The 13,934-nt window shown below is 43.0% G+C and overlaps 1 protein-coding gene across 3 annotated transcripts; it reads right to left on the bottom strand.

Annotated features, from left to right (window-relative positions):
- Positions 1-4,453: 4,453 nt before the first annotated feature.
- UMPS (uridine monophosphate synthetase) lies at positions 4,454-11,955 on the bottom strand. Of its 3 annotated transcripts, XR_013347519.1 has the most exons (7): positions 11,666-11,955; positions 10,071-10,224; positions 8,697-9,365; positions 7,950-8,125; positions 7,240-7,354; positions 6,805-6,958; positions 4,999-5,130 (listed from the first exon to the last, which is right to left on the bottom strand). XR_013347519.1 is itself a non-coding variant. In XM_077830203.1 (6 exons), the coding sequence occupies exons 1-6, from the start codon at positions 11,816-11,818 to the stop codon at positions 4,949-4,951; spliced, it is 1,449 nt and encodes a 482-aa protein (XP_077686329.1). In that variant the 5' UTR covers positions 11,819-11,955; the 3' UTR covers positions 4,454-4,948. The 3 variants fall into 3 exon arrangements, 2 of the variants coding, with proteins under 2 accessions (XP_077686329.1, XP_077686330.1); XM_077830203.1 differs by lacking the exon at positions 6,805-6,958 and having other exon boundaries at positions 4,454-5,130; XM_077830204.1 differs by lacking the exons at positions 6,805-6,958; positions 11,666-11,955 and adding an exon at positions 11,235-11,523 and having other exon boundaries at positions 4,454-5,130.
- Positions 11,956-13,934: the final 1,979 nt, after the last annotated feature.

Genomic DNA, 13,934 nt, shown 5'->3' with positions numbered 1-13,934 from the left:
ACATTTAGAGGCAGCTCCCTGGTCAGCTACTGAGGAGTGACATGCTGAAGAGGGGCTTTGGCAACTAAGCAGCTGACCTGGTGCACCTACCAGCTCAGCTGGCGAGAGCAAGATCTCCCGCTACTGGGCCTACTCAGCCCCGCACCCTCTCACTGTTAGTCATCCTTTGCTTAGATCATTTTACAGAACTAGCATGTACATACCATGGGAGTCAACAGCTGAGCCCAGTACAGTATTTCCAAGTTAAAAGAAAGGGGAATAAAAGTAAACAGTTAACTAGTGATTAAGACCATCCCTTTGATATGCGAGTGCAGGGTCAAGCCATGGGAATGATACATAATGCCTGTTTGTGGTTACGCAGCCTGACCACAACTCGCATTCCTGCATGAAACCTAAGGAGGAAAATAACTTAGGGTCTCATGTGATGGAAAAATGTCAGTACAGGTCTGGCCAAATTGGAGCCACCATGACATTACAACAGCCATCTTCTGTTTGTGGAGCTCATAGCATAGCCAGGGGATGCTTTTGGGGGGGGGGGGGGGGGGAAGGTGAGGGAGGGGAGGGGGCGGTGGGTGGGAAGGGAGAGGGGTTTGGGTGTTCATGTTCTGAAGTGGATTCTGGTCTACATCATTATGGGCAATCAGAAAACCCATCACCTTGCATTTCATTCATTCATTTTCATGTTCCTAACAATGGCACGCTTTGGATAAGGCTGCGAAACCTCCCGGTGTGTATATTCAGTTGATGCTAATCACAGCAGTAGAGTGCAAAAAATCTAAATACATAACAGCTTCAACAATATTGTACTATCCACCCTCAAGCAGGGACGAGAGACACCCCCTCCACCCCAAAGGCTGTGGGACTGAGGAAGAAGGCACATCTTTCGAATAAATAGCTTTTCTGTGGGGGTTCCACCCCCTCCACACACACAATTACTGTAGTAGCTGGGCACCTCCCCTTCTTTATCACTTTTCTTTGAGCTAGGGCAGAGCTATTAGCCCAATTTTACACATGAGGAACTGAGACTCAAAGTGAGAAGGAGCCTAAAGATTCACTCAGCTGCCTATTGGGCTTTTCAAGGAAAGGGGAGTTAGGTGCCTGAGGATTAGGGCCGAGGCACTAGATGTATATTAAATCCCACTGATATTTACAAAACCACTTAGCTGCCTCATCCTGTACCCGCCTACAGTTGCCCTAGTGAGCCTGCACAAAGCCACCTAAGTCCTGCCACCACCCCCACCACTACTGAGCTGTCAGAAGTCTAGCTCCTACCTGGTTGGAACATTCTACTGCGTGACGCCCATCTCTCCTGCGGAGCCTGATCCAGGAGGCATGTGCTACCTGTACAAAAGATGGGCCACAAAGAGCTAGCCCACTGACCTGAGCAGTGGGAAACCCAGATTTGATTGACTCCCCAAGCTGCTTGATCTGATCCTCAACCTCCAACCTGTCACCTTCTTTGTAACTGTGAGTCACCATTAACTTTTAAACTTTGGTTTGTTGTGTTCTGGTAACTAGGCTGTGACACTTGCCTCTGTTGCAATGGCTGTAAACAGTTATACTCACACAGCAGTTTTTTTCCGTACACTGAACCGTAGGTTAAGCATGTGTATGCATTCCCATCCTCCACACCGCCAGCGTGGGTTGGTAGCATTTCCTTCTGGGACAAGTTGGCTCTGTTGCCCCAGATGGGTCTAGCACAGCTGGAGGGATGGGCATTGAACATAAGGTAATGCACAATCAGGTGGCAAACCAATAAGACAATTGGGGTTCTGCCACAACTCCAGTAATGTGTATGAAAACCATTAGAAGAAGAAAATCCAGGGCTAGTGCAGGCTGCTTTCAAGGATAGCTGTTTTACCACTGGTCCTGAGAAAGCTTAACCACAGTGGGTGCGGCTCAAGCCATGTCAAGAGTCAACTGTGTCTCTGAAACTGATTAAACAGTCTAGACAGTTTCAGGTCAAGTCCTTCCAAAATGGAATCCACATCCCCAGAGTCAGTGGCCTCCCAAAACAAGATTCCAGACAACCCTCCTGAGGGTATTTCACATTCCTTTGGTGCAAACTCTTCCCTAACCTCAAACAATGTTTGTGTTGCTTCCTGTAAGACTCATGCCAATGAACATGGTCATTGGGGATCAGTGAATATAATCACATTTGAAATGCTACTTGGCTCATTTCCTAGGACGTTGAATATAGAACTAGGAGTAAATTTCATCTTGCCTAAACCCACTCAGTGTCTGTATCAGAAGCATAACACTTAATGCGTGTCATGTTATACAGGGAAAGTACCATTGCTGAACAATGTGCAGCTAACCAAGTATTAGTTGCCATCATTAGTGCTGGTGTAGCAATGTACAATGATGAAGGGCTAAGAACAATTATTCATTATTATAATTCACAATGAAAAATATGGAACTTCCCTTCTATTTCACTATAAATGGAGTTTCACTATAGATATGGATTTCATAAACTATAAAGAGATTAAGATTACGGTAGTCATTTGCCTCCATCCCTGACTGACAAAGTCTTTGTAATTCATTCTCTGGCCTGATCAGCTTCATATACAAATGAGTTTTTTAAATTGTGACCTAGTTCCCATGTTACAAATGCAGTTTTGACCAACCATGGGAACTACACTTTGTGGAATGTAAACAGCAGGGACATGCAAAAGAAATTAACATTATGCCTAATTTGAAGTGGATTTCATCCATTTCAGGTGCCTGAAAGAAAACAATTGTTCTCTCAGATTAGAGCCACACATGCTTGTTTGCTGGAACAGTCCTGATTATAAAAGACCATGTGGGACAGTGCAGGCAGGAGCGATAATTTGGTCTTGTTTACTAAGTGAAATGTTTTGGACGTCATCAGGGTGAACTGAAGCACTGAAGTATAAATTGTACAATAGAATGAATGCCGCTCATTAATGAAGGGCTGTGAACAATTCTGAGCAAATAAAAAAAAAATCAATACCCTCACTTGTTTCAACAAAAAAGAAATAGTGCCATGCTCTGGGACACAGGGACTTGCTAAAAAAATTGGACACTAGGATCACTCTCTCCAACAGTCACCACTGTTTGATTCCAGAGATATGTCACCTTTTGATAAAGCTAATTAACTGGTTGTAAACAGAGGGCTTAAGCCAGAGATTTAGCTGCTGGTTCAAGGTCTTTATGACCCATCCAGTAAATAATAGGCTGGCTTAGGTAACAATGGAGGTCACAAAATTCATTAATCGCCCTGCACTGCAATAGCAGAGACTGAGACTGTTCTATCAGGCAGGACTGAATCACCACTTAAGACAAATATTGTGCTCAAGATAATTCACATAAATCCCTGCAACTCTCAATCATGGGATCAGCTTCAGTGCAGTGAGAGTATTACACTTTTGTTGAAAAACAGACTACTTCTGATGAGAAACAGCAACAATACATGCTTATGATGAAATCTATTAGCTAAAATGGTACTGTGGCTTCTAAAAGCGCCCAAGGGAGTCACAGCTCCCTCTGGTGGAAGAAAGGGGAAACGGTAATAGTTTTAGCAGAGAAGGGTAAAGTATAAGAGACCATGCATCAGGCAAGTTTCTTTCTGCTTAGCTACCACTTACAACAGGAGGACAGGCAGCAGAGATTTAAGAATGTCCTATGACCTTCTTAAAAAACAAAACAAAGAAAGAAAGCCTTAGTATTACTATCTTTAGCAATAAACTGGAGATCAAGAACTCATTGTGAAAGCCATGCAGCTAATACTTCGCACAAGAGATGATGGATTGATCAAGTTTCACTGGTGAGACAGGCCATAGAAGCTCTTCAGCTTTGCTAAGAAAAGACCAGCTCAGTGAGAAAGGGGGACTCTCAGCTTAAGGTATTTATGTTATATACATGTTTTAATTCTAATTATGATGTAGCTTATTAAAAGTAGTAACTCAGAATTCCAGTTATTTATACTCTTGCTTTTCTTGATCTGAACAATGAAAATCCAATTTAGTTTCACTCTGAAGTGCATTTTGGTGCAAATTTAAGGTGACTCCATCTCTTTAATCAACATCCATCAGACATATTTTTACATCCTTTAATTAAAAATCTCAAACGGTGAAAAAATATGGAAAAGTACTGAAGATTTTCCATAAAAATAACCAGCCTACTAGAAATTCAACAGTTGTATAACCTCAGGACTTTGTCCTTTTGCCTCTCATTAATAGACCCACCAAGCCTCACTGCAAATCAGTTTCACCCTGGGTTAACTAATAGCTGCAGCTGTAATTTTGTCATAGCAAATTTGGAGAGGAACCATGGTACCAATAATTCATACCAGTCACAATAGCAGTTACAAATACCAGGAAGGGGCAGTAATTGAAAGTTAGAGGCTTAAGTTTATCGTACCCTGAGTTTTTAATCCAAGATATTTACGAAAGAGGGAAAATACTATGAATATAAAAACTCACATTTGAAGGAGAGTCAATTCAAATGTTTATTAAGTAACAGATTCAGACTGGTTTGTGCTCCCTACAAGTTGTGTTGTCCCATTCAATGTAGTGAATGGTCAGCTTTGTTGTACAGTATTGAAAAAGCTCCATCTGCACTGTTTCCATACCTAAAGGAAATGCCAGAGGGCAGTAATAACCCGCAAGTACCACCTGGAGTGTTTTCATTTATTTTTTTCCAAAGTAACAGACTGGAGGACCAGTTAGAAGTAAGACTAAAGTTGGGCGGTGATTTTTGGTTTCACAGTCTCACATGCAAAGAAACAATGGTCACAATTAATGTGATTTAGCCTTTACACATTACTAAAAAACTTAGTCATTGGCAGATTTTATGTAAAGCAAAATATTCAATTGAGTTCAGAGTAGATGACGACCTAACCAATGGGGAGAAACATCCTCCTAATTACTCCAGCTTCTTTTAGAATGCATTGGGTTAGTTTGTTCACTGGAATCCTAGGCTCGAATTAGTCTTGTGTATGAACAGCAAGTCTGCTTAAATAGCTCTCCCATGCTGCCTTCCTGTACATCTCTGCTTCCTCTGGACGATTTGATGCAGACAAGATGCCACGACCCACAATAATGACATCTGAGCCTTTTTTGCTAATAACTTCCTGTGGACTTAAGTACTTCTGTCCAAAGTTATCACCTGAAACACATAACATATATGCTACATCAGTTTTCTGATTTGTAATAAGTAATGCCATCTCCTAGAAGTTCTAAAACAGACATTAGGACTCAAGAGGAGAGACAAGCTTGAGTTCTTAACACCTCAGACTTGACGCATTTTATATGAGACTGCTTTGAATGCTCAGTTAAATATCATTCACACAGAATTCAATATCCAGGGTCTCATTTTTCATTCTCTACCATATGGACTAGTTAGCCAAAAAGTCCCTGGCAGGATTATTGGTTATTTGTGTTGCATATGATTGGATTGCTGCTTACATACATATCTTACACAGCGTGTCTGATTTATAGAACTTGACTGCTAACAAAATAGTATCATAACTAAACAGAATTTTCTGCATTCAAATGAAGATATGTGATTTTGCTTTTGATTACATGAAGCAGCTACTGATAAAAGGAAAACATCTCACTGAAACAGTTTTGGGAAATGCATAACTTACTCAACATAAGACTTCTGATTCTTTTGTATTCAATTCTATTAAATAAAGGTGGATAGAAAGCTGGCTAGACCATCAGGCTCAAGGAGTAGTGATCAATGTCTCCATGTCTACTTGGCAGCTGGTATCAAGTGGAGTGCCCCAAGGGTCGGTCCTGGGGCTGGTTTTGTTCAATATCTTCATTAATGATCTGGAGGATGGTGTGGATTGCACCCTCAGCAAGTTTGCAGTTGACACTAAACTGGGAGGAGAGGTAGATACGCTGGAGGGTAGGGATAGCATACAGAGGGACCTAGACAAATTAGAGGATTGGGCCAAAAGAAATCTGATGAGGTTCAACAAGGATAAGTGCAGGGTCCTGCACTTAGGATGGAAGAATCCCATGCACTGCTACAGACTAGGAACCGAATGGCTAGGCAGCAGTTCTGCAGAAAAGGACCTAGGGGTTACAGTGGACAAGAAGCTGGATATGAGTCAACAGTGTGCCCTTGTTGCCAAGAAGGCCAATGGCATTTTGGGCTGTATAAGTAGGGGCATAGCGAGCAGATCGAGAGACGTGATCGTTCCCCTCTATTCGACATTGGTGAGGCCTCATCTGGAGTACTGTGTCCTTTTTTGGGCCCCACACTACAAGAAGGATGTGGAAAAATTGGAAAACGTCCAGTGGAGGGCAACAAAAATGATTAGGGGTATTGGGGCACATGACTTATGAGGAGAGGCTGAGGGAACTGGGATTGTTTAGTCTGCAGGAGAGAAGAACGAGGGGGGATTTGATAGCTGCTTTCAACTACCTGAAGGGGGGTTCCAAAGAGGATGGCTCTAGACTGTTCTCAGTGGTAGCAGATGACAGAACAAGGAGTAATGGTCTCAAGTTGCAGTGGGGAACGTTTAGGTTGGATATTAGGAAAAACTTTTTCACTAGGAAGGTGGTGAAGCACTGGAAAATGTTACCTAGGGAGGTGGTGGAATCTCCTTCCTTAGAAGTTTTTAAAGTCAGGCTTGACAAAGCCCTGGCTGGGATGATTCAGTTGGGAATTGGTCCTGCTTTGAGCAGGGGGTTGGACTAGATGACCTCCTGAGGTCCCTTCCAACCCTGATATTCTATGATGATTCTATGAAATAAAAATGTTAATATGTTATGGTTAGGATTTTACATTGTTTGCATTTAGTTATGCTTTTTGACTGTGTTCACTTACACATTTGAATTTGCAGTCTAACGATAGCACATTTAACACGTCTGTCATGTACTCAGGAGCTGCGCACTCCATTGCACGCAAAACTTGAGGTAGCAAGAAGCCTAGCAAAAAGGCTGCCTAGCCTACTGTTCTCCTTCCGAAAGTTTCCAGAGATCTGCAGGAGAAAGTATTGAGGATTGAGGGCTGTTGTTTCTAGGCACATACGCTCTCATACTTGTATCCAAGTATCCACACCTATTAGATAAGATGCACTGCATATGCACAATACTATTTTCATGGGATAACAACCAGTTTTTCCCCCCTTCAAAACAGACAGTTACATTAGAGACAGCTGCAAAAAAATTACACTATAAACATTCTATAATTTAAAAGTCACTTCTGAAATGACCGTGAGAAATTTAATTGCAAATTCTACCTCCCCAGGGGTGTTTTTACCTCCAGCTTGCATCTGGACCCCCGGAGTCAAGTGAAGAAATTCTGGTTTGTTACTAACTCTGGAACCAGAAATGAATCCAAAAACAAAATCTGAGTTTTCTTCAGCCATTTGTACCTAAATATAACAAAAACCAAAGAACAAAGTTTACAAATTCCCATGCTTAAAACTAAACCTGACCAATCGTCTCATGCTCTGCCACCTGCATGCTTCATGTTTTTTTCTGACAGTGTAAGATGCCAGAGAGAAATCAGCTTTTTGCAGTGTTTCAATCCATGTCAAAACCTCACTACTTAAGAAATAAACACAGCATGCAGAATTGACAGCTCCTTATTAGAACCTAGATGTAACTAGAAGATATATAACAGAAGACTGGACATTAAACAGGGAATGTAAAACAAAAGCTAACAGGATGTGATTGCTAAGGAAAGTAGTAAAGAGCAAACACACTTTTGCAGTGGTCACCATGATAGTTCAAAACAAGTCAGTAACAGACTGGTGATACCACATGGAAGCTGTGGGCAACCTCTTAAGATTTGAAAGTCTACAAGTTTATTGTCTTTAAAGCACTGCAGAGAAGTCTGGTAACTTGTAGCTGTACTTGAAAAGCTGTTTGTAAATGCAGGCTATAATGTTATGAAGTGCACGCAACCAATCTCCATTGCCAAAGCAATCTGGAAGTCTTCCAAGCAAAACAGAAATTCCAACTTACTGCAGATTTTGTGTAGTCACCAGTGGCAAGTGACCCTTGAGAACTCATCTCAGCAATCAAAAGACAGCCTCGCTGTGAAGGAAGCCCTACTTCTTTCAGCCCTTTCACAACTCCAGAGCCTGGAACCACATGGGCATTAACTATATCTGCCCAGGAAGCTATTTTGAATACACCACCTGAGAAGAAAGGAACAGAGAAGCACATATTTTCAGTTAAGTACCACTATGAGTTTATCCTCAAGCAGGAAATGTGTTTTAACGAAGACAGAGCACACTAAGCAGTGCACATTTTTAAGATGTTTTAACCACTGCAGTTTCCGGCGGCTGCATGTACAATCTGATTGAACAACCTGTAAACTGCCTAAACACAACCGGCCACTGTCTCTAAATCATATTTTTCACAAAACCGGTAAGGTTTTGTCTTCATTGTTTGGAGAGGTGTTTATCAACACCTAGAGCCTACTATCACTAGTATTACCTTTCAGGGCAACATGCAACAAAATAATGAGAAAGAAAAACAAACAGAACAAAACAGATTCAGGTGATGAAGGCTCTACACAGATACTGTCATAGCTTAAATGAACAGGTTCAGACAAACAAAATCAAGCATGCACAAGTAAATGGTATTTTAAAAATCAATATAGGTGTCATCATCATCATATCTTTGCACTAAAGGGAATCACATTATATTTAGCAGGCAAAGGTATTGGCAGAAAAGTCACAATAAACTAAGGTTGCAAATAATCACCTTGATACTGATGTTTCACAGTGTTTCCAATGTCTGCAAACTTGCGGTCTTCGAATATCAGGTACTCATGTTGGTCTGCAAGTGCTCGCAACTCCTTTATTACCTCTTGGGTGAAATCATTCAGGATATCTATGTGAGTCTTTAAGATACAAATGCTGGGGCCTAGAGTGGCAGCCAGCTGTAGAAGTTCTTTGGAGTCCGTGACATCAGCAGAGAGGCATAAGTTAGTTCGTTTCTTCTCCATGAGCTTGAGAAGTCGCGCTGCAACAGGATGGATTCCAGGTAGCTGAGCACGAGTGCTAAAGCTCATTTCTTTGCACATTTGTTTGATGGGAGCAGCATCATTTTGCTCTGCTGGTTTGAAGACATTCTCCAGAATGAATTTCTTCACCTTTTCAACCATCTCAGAGTCAACTTTTTGCTGCTGCTGGAGAATCTCTAGCATCGTGGACAAGGTGCACACAGAATGTAGGCAAATCCCTTGTTCTTCTAACCGTTGCTTTCCTCCCTGCTCTCTATCCAGCAGCACTATGGCATCAGTGATTTTTAATCCTTCTTTCTGAAGAACCTCTACAGTTTCCAAGATACTAGATCCACTTGTGACCACATCCTCAATGATCAAACAGGTTTCTCCTGGATTAATGATGCCTTCCACCAGACGTTTGGTACCTTTAAATCAATAAAGGCACAATCCACTGAATTACCGGTTTAAAAAAATTAACATAAAAGTGACTTGACCTTCCTGAGTAGATAAAATACTCCTTTATACCCCAGGAAGTTGTGAGGTTTATTCGTATTTGCAAAACAACTTGAGATCTTTATGATTTATTTGCTCTTACAGGCACCAGCACACACATTCTACTATTCCTTGGGTGACAGGCACTATAGAAGAGCAAATTATTGTGAATGAAACCAGTACTAAACCCATAAAATTAATCTCTTCTGTAGCTATTTGCAATGGCATGAAAATTATCTCCACCACTGAGACATACTGTTTAATATATTTACCAATATCCTAGTTCTACACTCAACAAAAAACAGTTTAACACCCCACTGCAGAGATTATGGAGACTACTGAGTCCCTAGCACCTTTCCTCATAACCAGTAAAAGGGCACAAGCTCATGCAGCACCTGTTAGGGGGATGCAACAAAAGGCACTTGCTCTAGGAGAACCAGGAGCAATGAGTGTACTGATGAGACAGTTACACATTTTGGGGGCAAGAGAGTGGGAATTTTTTTCCTTTCAATTGGAGAGATGGTCTTCCATTGGAACACAAGGAATGCAAGTCATAAAAACTATTTAAAGTACTTTCACAAGCAAAATCTTTCAACCAGAAAAGACAATTTAACTTTAATTAACTTGAATCATTTTACCATAGTCTTTTGCTTCCTTCCTCCGTATAAGCATTGGGATCTGGTTGGACGAGCAGATAATTGTAGCCAAAGGCAATGCTGTGTATGGAACACCACACACTGAGTCATACCTGATCCTTGCATTTTTTGCTGTTTGGAACAGGAGATCTGCAATCTAAAAATACATCATATTTTAAAGCAGTACTAAATTAAACTACAAGCATATATCACCCATGGAAGCAATTTCAGATATTCCTGACTGATTGGTGTATGGTCAGAAGCTACTTCCTCAGAAGTTTGTAAGCAATATTCTGCCAGTACTATTTGTACTCTGATAGCTCCTAACACATTTTGGGTGCTATCAAAATAGATTAAGATTAAACTCTTTGGGGGAAGGATTAGCTAAGAAAAATGTCTGGTAACTTCATTCATGGAATTAGTGGTCAGCGACCAGTTATTCAAGGAGTCACACAAAACATGCTCTCCACTGGATTTTTTTTTTTTTTTGCATTGTCATCATTCCTTTAGCCAACAAGTCATCTCTTCTTTTAAATTTACTCTCACCTTCTTTTTCTCACTGTGAACTACTGACAATCACCATTAAGGATACTACCTAAAAATAAAAAGTGGAATGTGGGGCTGTATTCTGTACAGGCTGGGGGACTGGGTATGTATAATAGACCATTTCAACAGATTACATTAGTTCCAAAATGGTAGTGCTAGCACAGTGGCCAAAAAAAAAAAAAAGAAAAAAGAAAAAAAATTGGAAGATATTGTTTATTCCATATTACAGATCCATGCTTGTAGTACTGTTTTTATACACACAAAGAGAGAAAGAAAATGTTTTCCAGTCTTGCCACCATGAGTACTACATATATTTTTTTTTTAATAAAGGAAAGCCTCAGTTATTCAAAACAGACAACTAACAAATTCCTGGTTAGCTCAAGGTCAGATATTCATCAATATTTACTGCACTCCAGCCAGAGGATGAAAGGAGGATTATAAACCAAGCGAGCCACTGGCCTATCCCAAGGTCAGGAGGCCGAAGAGGAGAGCTACAAGCTGCAATAAATACTTATGTACAGAAACCAGCAGGTCTTGTTCCTGCTTCATTTCAGCATAAAGCTCTCTGCCCTCTGCAGCCGTCTGGATAAAAGACGTGAAAGAGAAGCGATTTTTCCATACCCCAACACGAATAAATTTGCTTTGACTTCTGCCTGTAAAACGCCCCAGCAGCGCCTCCCGGTGCAGCGAGCGCCTCCTCGCCAGGGAACGGCCGCGCTTAACCCGCGCCGCGCTGACACAACCGAGCCTGAGGGCGCGCGCAGAGCCAGGTCACGTGCGGGTCGGCGGCGAGCGGCCGCCGCGCGCTCGCGGAACAGCCGGCCAAGGAACCGGGACGGAAGGGGTTTCGGGCGCAGCACTGTCCCAGATATGCCCAGGCTACGGTCTCCAGGCTGCTCTGCTCAAAAGTAGAGCAGGGCCCGCAGACCGGACAGGACCGGACCCCTCGCCCCCGCCGCAACAGGGGCCACTCCCCGCAGCAGTAGAGCCCGCGGGCCGCCGCCCCCCACCCAGCAGCAGCAGCAGCAGGAGGCCCCCCCCCGGCCATGTACCTGGTTGAGGAGGGGCGGGTGGGAGACGATGACCCGTAGGTCGACGTAGACGGGGGAGGCGAGGCCGCTCTTAAGCACGAAGTCCCCGAAGCGCAGGGCCTGGGCCCGGTGCAGCCCGGACACCAGCCGCTCCAGGGAGCCCGCCTCCACCATGCTCCCTCAGAGGAAAGCCGGCCCGCGCGCCCCGCGCGTCATCCACCTCTCCCGGCCGGCGCCCAATGATGACGTGACAAAGAGCGAGCCGCGGGGCTCGCAACGGGAAAAGAAGGGGCTCTGTCCCATCCCGTGGCTGGCACCGCCGCAGTATGCGCATGCGCTGTGTCAGCCGGCGGGCTGATTCGGGGCCGGGCAGTCCGGGTTCCCGCCAGGACCTGTCCCGCTTGGCGGGAGTGGGTGGAGCGTCACGAAGATCTTCATCCCGGCCCCCGTAGCCGGCCCCTCGCATGGGCTTAGGGGTATCGGGGGCTCCCCGTTCAGCCCCCCGGAGACAGGGGGCCCATGGCGGTGGGTGACCCGGCCGCACGTGGCTCATCGGGCAATGGTCGCTGTTACCCGCCGTCGCCTCCCTGGATCCTGCTTCGGGGCTCAAAAAATACTCGGCCCTTAGCTGTAAACGGAAAACGGAGGGCTGGGGGCTCCTCTCTCCAGGCGTTTGGGGCAGGGGTCACCCCCTCCAGCTTTTCTCTGCCCCTAGAAGGGCATGTTGTTTCTTTGACTAAAAGCAGAGGTTCCCCACAATCACCTGACTCCAGGAGCAGGGGCTTTAAGAAACACCCCATATGCCTCGAGACATGGTAAAATCTAAAGTGTTGACAACACCGTGGCTGACAGGAGCCTTTCTTGGGGCTGGCAAGGGGGCTAGCCTGTGGGTGTGATGGCCTCTTGTTGCCTTGGCAGAGAGCCTCCTCTTGGTATCTGCAGGGAGAGCGATGGGATGTTTCCAAGTGGTGCTTAGTCTTTGACTGCATGGGGAGAGCATGCTTGAAGAGCAGCGCAGCTTCAAACAGTCACGTCCAGAGATCCGCGCCCCCTGCTGAACCTTATAGTGAATAAAGAAAAAGCAGTTCCATCCTGTATTTTACATACACTAGGCAAGAGCTAGGTGAAACGTTAGGACGAATCATTTACTTGCTGAAAAATGCAGTTTTGGATCGAATAAAACTATAGGGGTAGAATTTGCAAATAGTTTCAGCTGAAAAAAAAAGTCAAAACATGTCATTTCAACATATTAAAAAAAAAACTTTTGATTTTTAAATGTTTCCTTCATGAAACATGGCTAGATTTATTTTAAAAAGGTAAAATACCCCCAACGCCGCCAAATTATTTTGCATCAAAACATGTTTGACCCAACTTGATTTTCAGTTTTTGTTTTTTCATTTCAGCAAGAACCACCGCTCCTAGTTCTTTGTTGGGTTGATCCAAAATGAACTTTTTGGGGGATTTTCCAATTTGACTACTGAACTACAAAAGCAATTATTGTTTGCTCAGCTGTATGTAAGACCTAGCACATTATTAGGTGATACCTTCAATGTTTGAGTTCCCTTTGGACATCCAGTCAGAAAGGGTGTATTAAGTAAAGTAGCTGATGTGTTTTAGTGTCTTAAGGCTCTACAGAATCCAGAGTTTGTAAAATAAAACTGACTCATTTTCTCTGAACAATTGTCTTTACTCAAAAAACCCAGAAACTGCATCTTTAATATACTGTATTTATAGGAACACAATGAAAGAAGATGTACATTTTGAAGCTTCTGTAGATAACGTACTGTAGCATAGTAATATTAACACGTGACAGCAGCTAATCACTTTACAATGTTACACGAGTGATTGGACTTTCAAATAAACTATTTACAAACTTACCTTTACAAAACCACATTGTGTGTATACAAAATGAAATTTGTAATAGAACATACACTTAAGGCAGACCAGCAGGACACTGAAATTAAGGCTGTGGAATTAGTTTGCACCTTGAAAATGCTGCGCTCCTAGCAGTTTTTTTTTTTTTTTGCTCCTCTTTCAGTTGATTGTTGCAAAGATTGAAAAGCATCAGTATATTCTAACTCTCATTGTGAAATTTCCTTCTTTTAAAAAACAAAACAGTCTGTGCCTTTGCCTTCCTTATGGTATCAGTGGAAGGCATATCTGGTTTTATTGACCTCACTGGCAGAGTAATTTTGAACAGTTTGGTAGAAAGAGAAGTAAAAGCACCAGCATCGAAAGTTAGACATGGGAGGTGAAATATGGCTTAAGTGACTAGAGAAGATGTTTGTTT

This window comes from Eretmochelys imbricata, chromosome 11, assembly GCF_965152235.1.
Source record: "Eretmochelys imbricata isolate rEreImb1 chromosome 11, rEreImb1.hap1, whole genome shotgun sequence".
Taxonomy (NCBI): Eukaryota; Metazoa; Chordata; order Testudines; family Cheloniidae; genus Eretmochelys; species Eretmochelys imbricata.
The sequence above is the reverse complement of the archived record's forward strand: the minus strand, read 5'-3'. Positions and strand labels throughout refer to the sequence as shown.